At 39.8% G+C, this 11,281-nt stretch overlaps 1 protein-coding gene across 2 annotated transcripts in view; it reads right to left on the bottom strand.

Moving 5' to 3' along the window:
* Positions 1-673: 673 nt before the first annotated feature.
* Positions 674-11,281, bottom strand: part of LOC139445171 (elastase-1-like) — a 34,981-nt gene continuing 24,373 nt past the window's right edge. For both annotated transcript variants that reach the window (XM_071226290.1, XM_071226291.1), the window contains exons 3-8: positions 10,924-11,073; positions 9,442-9,619; positions 8,029-8,128; positions 6,074-6,353; positions 4,649-4,782; positions 674-2,694 (exon numbers count right to left, since the gene is read on the bottom strand). In XM_071226290.1, coding sequence (XP_071082391.1) covers positions 2,524-2,694; positions 4,649-4,782; positions 6,074-6,353; positions 8,029-8,128; positions 9,442-9,619; positions 10,924-11,073 — 1,013 coding nt within the window. In that variant the 3' untranslated portion in view covers positions 674-2,523. The remainder of the gene's footprint in view (positions 2,695-4,648; positions 4,783-6,073; positions 6,354-8,028; positions 8,129-9,441; positions 9,620-10,923; positions 11,074-11,281) is intronic.

Here is an 11,281-nt window from a genome sequence, read left to right as displayed (position 1 = left end):
AGCACATTTCGTCTTGTCGGGAATGAACTTGAACTGCATGTACAGAAAGTGCCGGGCAAAAGAAGGTAATTACGTTTGTAATCTTTTACTCTTTTAGTCAAATCCATTTTTCAAGTGTATACTTTCTTTTGCCCAGTTTACATATCAATCCACTTTTCTCAATCGTCTTCGTCTCCTGAAGCAGAAGTAAGGATTTTCTGTAAATCATTCATATGACTTTCACCATTAATTTGTATTTTAGCCCAATGGAATCTGTTTCGGCGGAAAATTGAGACTTGTTATTCTCTGGCGTTGACGTTAAAAAATAATATATAACATTCAACGAACAAAAAACATTATTTTGGGAACAACATTGATATGTTAGGAATGCTTGCATTTGAGGCCACCCAAATCAATTTCTTGTGACACCGGTGAGGCAGGATACGGTTACTTTTTCGTGAACACCTGGTGTCATCACTATTTTATAATGAGTCATAAACACATGCTTTTAATTATGATATTGCTTATGGTTATGAAAAGGGTTTTGTCGCTGTTATATTTTCACTTGAATATCTTTTTAAATCTATTAGAATAAATAAAAACAAAACAAACTTGCAATGAGCATCGTTTTAATATATCTGGCGATATGATATTCTGTTTGTATTTTTGAAATATTAAAGTAAGGTACAGACAATTACATGCTTTCATTTTCATTTAATTTCTTATCAATATGCACCGGAAGTCTAGCCACGAACATGTACGTTACGTCCGTCCAATAAATAATTGCTAAATACCACAAGGTTTCACCCGTCTTTGCCTATTGGTAGAATACTGGAATGTTCACAAATACCACATCGTATTCTGGCTCTTGACGGCGTTCGTAGCCGCTGGGTCAATAAATTATCTCCTTCTTTAAAACTATATACACCATTGCAGAAAATGCATACCACCATTGTCACGAATCTGTAACGACGGGTGTGTATGTAAGTAATCTTCCATAAGGAATACATATCTCACGCTAATCAGCCACTTTCATACTCAGCGAGAGTTATATTTTAGGCCGCATGAAACATTATTTCAGTTACATCACGGCGTGTCAGCTTAATGTGTGAGGAAAGCCCGAGGTGATGCAGGTCTGAAACGTTTACCACTTCGGTGAAACGGGTATGGTGCTGACAAACCTAGAAACATAATCAGGGCGAACCGGGACTAGAACCCACGATCATAGGTTGCTGGCGTGCCTAAGGGACGCAACTGTACACAGCGGTCCCCGTGCCCCATTCAAATTTACAATGTTTCATAGAATAACTCCGAAAATGACAAACAAGATAACCTCGGTTTATATTTGTGTATACACAATCTTGAACATAATAACATAATCTAAATATGTATAATTTCCTTGCTCATCAAATGCTACATTATCCCCTTGTTAGCATGACGCGATTTTCGAGTGAGCCCAGTTGATTTTTGAACAGGAACCAAAAATATATACAAAATTATCATTTGTAAAACCGTTTATATACCCTAATAAAAAACATACTTCGGGAAGAGGAGAAAAACATACTTCAAGTAGAGGGTAAATTTATGTTTATCAAATTTACTTTTTTAAAAATACATTGTTTATTTTATACTGCTCCATTTGATGATGAATGTCTTAATCAGAATAAACCGACGTTTCGTGAATAATGTTTATTTGAAAGCGAATCATCGGTTATTGTGATGAATACATGGTGAGCTGGCAAAAGGCATATACCTCATACCTAAGATATCGTAGCATAAAGAAAACCATATAAAGCTATCTATGAGATCTTATACAAATCATTTTAAAGATTTTAACGTCTTTAAAATTGTCGTAGAAACAGTTGTATCCTTCGCATATATACTGAACAATAAGTTGGGGAACATAAATCTTTTTAAGGATATGTTCATGAAATTTTATGATCAGTCTTCACCACTGATATTTCCCAAAATAATTCATAATCCCTAACAGTTTTTGTTCTGTATATATCACAAAGATAACGAACATATTACATGAATATATCGCCCATGCATTATCAGCTTTGAAGCATTGTCAGGTACAGTTCCAACTCAGTCATATGCGAATATCGTACATGGGTATGCATTTCTCATGTTTTTTAATATTATACGATAACGAAAACAGTTAACACAAAGTATAGTTTTATACTTATAGACGTGTTGAACTTAAGCAAACATGTATTTTGCCCATGCAACTTAAAAATAATTAAAAATTTAAAATATAACGGCATTGCCAAATTAAACTCTCCCATCTGGCACTGAACTCAAGTATTCTGTCAAGTGATTTCCACGACAGTCCTACGTTTATATAATATATTTTTCGTTTGTAAAAATATTTTAACCCTGTGATGTTATTTTGCTGTAATGTGACTTTGTGTCCCATAGATGCCAATGAATCATTTGTAGAATATCCCAAACTCAAGCCGGTCTGAATTCTTCACGGAGACTTTCTTCATTATCTATGGTCGTGGTCTTCATGAACGCTGACACCGATGGCATTGGTGTCTTTCACCCACTGTTTTCTTCCATGACATTCTGGATCCAGTCGTGGTAGGCGTTGATACGCGTGAAGACGCTGGGGTAGCCGCTGACGTCACAGTTCTGCGTCCCCCAGGAGACGACCCCGGTCAGGTAGAACTTGCCATGGTACCGACAGGACAGAGGACCGCCAGAATCACCCTGTAAAACGGACATAATTCTAAACTGATATCGCCCTCGCATAAATCGATATGATTTGAGTATATGTTTTATTCCCCTTCAAAAGATCTTTGAGACCAAAATAAAGGCATTATCTTTCGGCATAATCGTACTGCCAACATTCACAACGTTTGTTGATGTTTGCGATCATTCCCAATGGCTTAAAGAAAAGAGTAGCATAAACTGTTAAGACATTTTATCCTTTAATCATTAAAGTGATTCATTTTTGCTTCATCACTTTGATTTCTATAAATATAATTTTCTTTTCATGGGATTCATACACTCCGGCGAAGTGGTTTAACAAAGACACAAAGGGCAGAGAAATAATTCTCTATTTTGGAAAGTAAAGGCGTTTGAAACGAACGTTTGCAATATAAATGACATGAATGGATGGAGAAGCGGTTAAGGTGAGAAGCAGTAGTCTTGTAAGTGTCTCAGAGGAACGCTGCAGCTTATTTCCAGATCCAGCGATATGGTCTAAACGGCCCCAAAAGATCATCTATCAGGAACAGCTTCATGTTGAAATACTGAAAACTGCTACCAACGAGTACGCGACACGATCAATAAACGGCTCACTTTCATTGAGAGCCGCTTAAAGGTCATCATTCATTTCCTAAGCCTACAGGGCAGTTTTAACGCTTCCTTCACAATAGAGTTGGAAATATTTCTAAGATCTCAGAGTATTTTTTCATCCCATTGAATAATTGAGTTATAAACTTCAATCACATGTTCTTCATGACAACAACAACCGAGATATTTACCACTCAGAGAGAGAGAGAGAGAGAGGTAGGGAAGGAGAGGGAATGTTGACTGCTGAGACCCCTAAGTGGGAATACCTGGTTGGGTGCAGATCCTACCAGAGAGAGAGAGAGAGAGAGAGAGAGAGAGAGAGAGAGAGAGAGAGAGGGGCGACAGGGAAGGACACAGTACTTATCTAAAACAGTCATAATTTAACACATTCGTTCTCTTGTTCCCAAAGCGTTTATGAATACTATACATGATAATACAATGGCTAATATCAAAATGTAATACTTATATTCTTATATATATTGAGACAGTACCAGAAACCCGATTTATAGAAGAAACATTTATGTACTTATGACATCATATGATAAATGGAGATTACTACACAGTGTCAGATACCATAATATGATTTATCTTTCAGCGAGTTGATTCCAAAAGGTACATGTATCTAACGAACGAAAGCGAGATGGATACCTTTTGAAACAACGATTTGTAAGATAAATGGTGTCTGACAGGCACGAATGCAGTAATCTGTTCCCTATACATCCTAAAATCGCACCTTTTTAGCATCGAATCGATACATATTTTGTCTGTTCTCGTGATCACTGTGGCTCATTAATACATAACACAACGGTCATTTGTGACGGCATCCGGCATTGCTTACTACCCCTACCTTGTGTGACCCTCCACAATAAAGGTTTCCGCCATATCTGTGGATTATCAAGGCGATGGTGATAATGCAAACTTAACAAGACCAAAGAACATTTATTAACACTCTAAAACATTTTCGACACAGACATAGGTGAATTCGACCGGAGCACCAGCAACTTGTCAATGAATTACGATCAGAAAAGTAGTCCCTCATAATTTGACCTTAGGTCATCACCATAGAGTAGCCAATCATGGACCTGGAATGCGATCTCACACAAAGGTTTCACACCGGTATGTGAGTGAGTGAGTTGTGTTAAACGCTGCTTTTAACACTATTCCAGTTATAATACGGCTTGTCAGCTTTATGTGGGAGGAAACTCTGAAGTGATGCAGGTCTCAGAAGTTTACCACTTCGGTGAAACCCACGAGCACGGGTATTCTGCTGACAAACCTAGAAACACAATCCGGGCAAGCCGGGATTCGAACCCCCGACCATAGGTATGTAAGAAGATTGTTCCTGTGTAATGTGTATGCGTCGTACCTGGCATGGACCGTGCACACCGTCTCCAAAACAGATCATATCATCATCCAGCTGTGTGTGCCACATCTCGCCACAATCTCGATGTCCAACGAGATCTGCATGGACCTGTCTCATCACCATGTCTCTGGATTCATCTGGGCATGGACAAAAATTACGTGTCAACACTTCTGAAGGTTCTGCAAGATCGATGAAACACACACATCTTAATTCACACGTACATGTTGAAATGTAATCTAACTTTCAGCACTGAAGCCTTTTCGAGAAAGCGATGCTAGCGCCAGGGTTGTCGTTTACTTTAACATACAGGTTGTGACGGGGTTCCAGTCGTCTGAAGCACCGCAATTCGTTGTGCAGAGTTGCGACCCTTGGACACGCCAGATCGTGGCCTCGTGTGTTAGCCCCGATGATGTTTCTAGGTTTGTCAGCACCATACCCTTGCTCGTGGGTTTCACCAAAGTGGTAAACGTCTGATACCTGCATTACTTCGGGCTTTCCTCCCACATTAATCTGACACGACGAGATGTAACTATAATACTGTTCAAACCGCGTTAAACCCAACTCACTCACTCACTTAAGGCACGGGAGTGCATTGTCGAACGACTTTCTGGTTGCAAAATGGCTATCGGTTCACGAGAATATACAAGTAAATATGTGACACTATTCCTAGTTGAGTGCATATTAGTTGATATGTGGGTTCATTATATGTAGGGATAACTGACAACCAATTGTTTATTTGTGAAAGAATAATGGATACTTGAGACGTGGGATTCTTATTTTGTGACGTGTTGGTTTTGTTGGTGTCGTCCTTCAAGACCCAATTACTCACTTTGAAGACGCACCTGATGACTATAACTATGGCATTTTCTGGGAAAACAATGAATGTTTTGTAAGAACCTAGAGTATCCTGACTACTTAAGATTCAGTTTAAAGCTCACGAGGCCACGAATAGTATCCATTAGGTAGACCAGCTGGTTCTAACTATATGAAGTGCTTTAAGGCACAAACGTTGTTTGGTGCATAAGGAAGGCAATGACTGTTGAGTGAGATATGGTGAACGCCACTTTGAACAGTATTCCAGTTATATCGCTTCGTGTCAGCATGAAGTGTGAAGAAAGCCCAAAGTGATGCAGGTCTCAGCAGTTTACCATTATGTTGAAACCCATGAGTGCGTGTATGGTACTGACAAACCTAGAAACATAATCGGGGCGAACCGGGATTCGAACCATCGTTTATAGGTTTCTGGCGTGCCTAAGAAACGCAACACTGCACAGGGAATTGCGACGCTTTAGTCGACTAGACCATCCGTGTCCCCTACAGTATGTGTGGAAAGCTTATTAGAACAGATAGCATCCTGACACAAAATCAACCATAAAGAACAAGCAATGCCGATATACAAAAGATAAATAAAATCCTCCTGTGCCGTACCATTTGTATATCCCCACCCGGTGACCCAACAATCGCCTCTCCTCTCAATTCTCCCCATAGTCAGGTACGGGTCAGCACCGGAACCAGCACTCGGACCGGAACCGGAATGGTTCTCATCCGGGTCCCCAACATCCGGTTGCGCGAGACATATGGGCATGGTATCGGTAATGTCGCTGAGCTTTACCAAGGCGATGTCGTGCTTGTAACGGACGTACTGGTTGGTGCTGTTGTCGTCGGTAGAGTTACTGCTGCGACTGCTGTTAAACTGATATTGTGGGTACTGGAAAAAAAACATGTGTTACGTTTTTAGTTGACGCTATATCACAAGACATGTTCCACAACAAGGGATCATGCCATCGGTATGACAGGACATGCTTACACCTAGTATCATTACTGATTTTCAGTCATCCAGTTTTATATTTTGCATCGTTATTTTGTCTTTTACGCCCAGTGGAATCTGTTTTGGCGCACATCGAATCTGGTTATTATCCGTTGTTGATGTTAAATTTAGCTGACATCGATCTATTATGTCCGATAATTAAGAAGGGTATTAAGTTTTTTAAAGGCATTTAGAAGTTATAGAAATAAGGAAACGAATTTATGGATGTCAACTTCTTTATTATTAGGAACACAAAGTTTCGGAATATATATTTACTCCTTCATCAGGTCCATCGTCACCTGATGAAGGAGTAAGCATATACTCCGAAACGTTGTGTTCCTCAAAAAAAAAGAAGTTGACTTGCATAACTTCTCTTCCTTCAGAAGGAAATTGCTTCAGTAAAGGTAAACTATTCAATCCAGTGATTGAGCATCGATCCACGCAATTAGGATCGATGACATCCCGAACCCGTTAGTCGCCTCTTACCACAAGCATGGGTTGCTGAAGACCAATTCTAACCCAGACAATAAAACTACAATATAGGGTTCGAATCGCCCTAAAAACGTTTCGTGGTTTGTCAGCATCATGTTCGTGGGTTTCTGCGTGACTTGGGGATTTCCTCCCACACACGGTGATGTAACTGATCATGAAATATTGTGCAACGCGGCGTTACACCCACATCATAATATATTACATTATGTGCAGAGTAATCGGATTATGGTAACGCATCTGAACGCTCTTACACAAATATCACTCACTTCAGTGTTAAATATATAATATAGGGTGACGTAAAACACCGGAACTACCGCTTTCTTGAAATTTCGGTGTGGAACGTCTACATTGATACAAAGAACGTTTCCTTAAACACTACATTGTTCATTCTGACAATTTCAATGGGAAGAAGAGCGCTCTGAATAACGGGATTTGACCTGTATTATTTTACCATTGCATCTTATAGACTGGGGAGGGCCTATAAGAGGTGGGTTCGTGTTGGGAGCCTATGTAACGTGTTGTGCGTTATTGTGATCAGTATGTGGAGAAATGTATTGCCTACAAAAGACAAAAAGTCACTCCAAGGTGCACAATTTTGGAACCGAATCCTGATTCCTTCGTGACAAAAAACTCATGAGTGAGTACCGTTTTACTCCGCTATTAGCAATATTCCAGCAATATAAATAGCATCGGAAACCAGAAAAGGGCTTCACTGTGTATACCTATGTTTGGAATCGGACCCGGGTCTTCGGCGTGAAGAGCGAACTGCTTAACCTCTAGGCCACCCCATCGCACTGATGAACGCATTTCCCATGCAATTACACAGTGCTAGTTGCAATGTATGTCTCTGTCTTGTGTCTTATATCCACTGTGAAAACATGAAAAACCCGTTTTGACATCACTGGCTGTTCAGTATGGAGATCACTCAGTGTTGCCATTCTTGTAACACTGATTATATAGTCGTGGGATGAAACAACACAGAGCACTGTGGCAGTTATCCCCTAGCCTGCTGAGAGTATGTTAAATCATCCGACTGACGGAAAATCAATACGATGCCAAATCAGAACTTAACATCGTTGCTTACCACAAAAATGTTGGCAATAGGAAGATCTGCCTCGCCTTCATCTATGCGTAACAGATGATATTCTCCAATTCTAACACGCCACATGTTTGGGGACAAAAATCTGAAACCATGAAATATATAGTTAATTGCGCGTTGTTTTCGGTTTAACTAAACTGCCGGGCAAAAGAAATTATATATTTGAAAATTAGACTTGCGGAATAATTTACACACGTTATCGAAACGTTACTTGGCTCAAAATACCGACTACAAACACAACTATGATACTCGTACCAGTTACATGGCCATCGATTGCCCACTTGATGCCTGAAAATGTTTTCATTTTGAAACCTGCGATTAAACTGTAGGTTCTAAATTATATTAATCTGAGAATGCTGATTTTTGTTATCCAACCGCCCTTAGTTTCACCATCTTCCCGAGACAAGAGAGTAAACTGACTATAAAAGTCCAGTTTCCACCCTTGCCGAACTAAGCTGGTATTATGGAGTTACATTCTGGCTGAACTAACGAGTCTGCGCATAGTCCAATCAAAATCGCGCAACGGAATCGAAATACGGTTCGTAAACTGTCGTGCAGATTTCGGTCGATTGCAGGATTTGTAAAGCATATGCACCGCCAACTCGTTGTCAACAGATATTTTCCAAAATTGAATCTTTTCATGTTTTTAATCAAGGTGCTCACGTGATTTGATGCACTTCGCGATGTAAGACCCGTTTTAACACAATATAGATACTGATTATCGATCAGATCGTCTTGACTGGGCGCCGCCATTTTGTTTGAAGCAAATGCAAGTGATACGAGGGGTGGCATCTAATTGGTCCATAGGAGAGGCTTTGAGGGGACATAAGTCGAAATAGGCCACAGGTCGAGACCAGGAATTCCAGCCTAGTTCGGTAAGGGTGGAAACTGGACTTTTATAGTCAGTTAACTCTCTTGCCTCGGGAAGATGTAGTTTCCCCAACGCATGAATGATCCAAAGTCAACTACAAAAGAAATGTTTGGGTCGGGACATTAACCCCTTACCCCACCCCACCCCTTCCTTCACCCCTCCCCACACCCCACCTCACTGTGTTGCAAAACGAACGTATTTCTTAAACGTCCTTCTTATAAGTAGCAGAATCTCTGCACTTGTACGTAATCAATACTAACATGTCATGGTGTTTTATCTCTAGGTTTATTGACACTCATGGGCATCCTTCTCGCGATCACCTTGTGTCGTTATTGTCGTTCTTTTTAGCTTTCGGATGGTTGTTTGTTTATTGTTTAACGCCGCACTCAGCAATATTTCAGCTATGTTTTAGCTTTTGGACATCCATACATTTAACATGACAAAATATCGTAAACTTTCTTCCACCGGGTGCACAAAATACATTCACATGTTTACTTTGAGAAATAAGTATATACATTGTCACTCACTGTCTGAAGCAGTGAGCAGCTGTGACAACCCATTGTTGACCAATCAGAGCACCGCCACACACGTGACCTCCCAGCGCAGACCTCAAGGCCACCAGCCAAGGCCACGCTCCCGGCTCGGCGACACTTCCGCCAACGATCCTCTTCCGGCGATGCATCGGGTTTGTCCGGCCGCATTCCGCTGTAAACATCAAATATTAGCAAATGACCTTCAATATTTTGTGTAATATTTCGCGAAAATTTAAATTGAATTTCGATTAAATCATGTCGATGCAAATTCGGTGCTTTTATCATATTGTGAGTAACCAACCTGTCAATGCGGACAAACGGAGTATGGTCTGATAACAGCGTCCATTATTACAGTGTAAGGAGCGCTTCCGTTCTGGCTGGGATAGAATGGGTTTGTTCCAATTCTGTTTCTACTGTTTCAGCAACAGCAACACCATGCCATGCACTAACGTAACCAACTCTGAAATACATTCAACAGGTTCGTCTTCTCGTTGGCCAATGTTCGACAACAGTCATTGTATGCATCCTTGTGACCGGGCGCCAGTGCCGTTATTTGTCCAATATTCACTTATTCTCTCAGTCATCCCACACATAATCTCTCTGTATATCACACTAATTCTCTCTGTTTATCACACTTATTCACTCCATATGTCACAATTATTTTCTCTGTAAATTACACTTTTTCTCTCTGTAAAATAAACTTATTTGATCTGGTTGTCCCACGCATTCACTGTGTACACCACACTTTTTCTTTCTATGTCTTAATTTTATTCACTCTGTATCTTAATTATTTTCTCAGTAAATTGCATTTATTATCTTTTATTTATCACACCTTTTCCCTCTGTATCTCACACTTATTCACTCTGTATCTCACACTTATTCACTCTGTATCTAACAATTATTCACTCTGTATCTCACACTTATTCACTCTGTATCTAACAATTTTTCACTCTGTATCTCAATGATTTTCTCTGTAAATTGCACTTATTCTCTTTGTTTATCACACTTTTCCCCTCTGCACCTCACACTTATTCAATCTGTATCTCACAATTATTCTCTCTGTACATCACGCTTATTCTCTCTGTAATGCAATTTGCAATTGTTCTCTCTGTATATCACACCTATTCTTTCTGTATATCACACTTATTCTCTTTCTATATCACACTTATTCACTCTGTATAACGCGATTATTTATTCTCTCTGCATATCACACTAATTTTCTCTGCATCCCACCCTTTTCTCTTTTTATATCACAATTATTTTCTCTTCATGTCACACTAATTCACTCTGTATAACACGATTATTTATTCTCCCTGCATCTCACACTAATTCTCTCCGTATGTCACAATTATTCTCTCTTCATGTCACACTTATATCACAATTATTCTCTCTGTGCACTATACTTATTCTGTGTAATTCACTCTTATTCCACCAGTACACCACACGCATTCTCTCAGTAAATCACCCTGCTCTTACCATTCTGCCCAGTGTTCAGCACAAATCCTCCAGTAGACTCCCCAGTGTCTAGCGACATCATTTTCGCTGTCGTTGTCGTTGTTGTAGGAACTGTTGTTGTCATTACTGTCGTTGATGTTGGCGTAGTGGTGTCATTGCTTGAATCGGCAACTGAAGAAACATCACAAATGTGATCACTTTCGTGACGATGATCAAAGTTATAGCGCGGATTACACAAGGATTAGATCTAATCCATCAAAATGAAACGTGAGCAGGCAAAGGTAAAAACTAAATAACTTTGGTATTTCTTGTTTTAAGGAAGATAAGTGGTCCTTTGTCAACCTGTCTTAACGTTTAATGTTGACTGTTCTGTTATGTC

The sequence above is a fragment of the Haliotis cracherodii genome, unplaced genomic scaffold, assembly GCF_022045235.1.
Source record: "Haliotis cracherodii isolate W230 unplaced genomic scaffold, xgHalCrac1.p SCAF_6, whole genome shotgun sequence".
Lineage (NCBI taxonomy): Eukaryota > Metazoa > Mollusca > Gastropoda > Lepetellida > Haliotidae > Haliotis > Haliotis cracherodii.
This window is presented reverse-complemented; position numbering and strand designations above follow the sequence as displayed.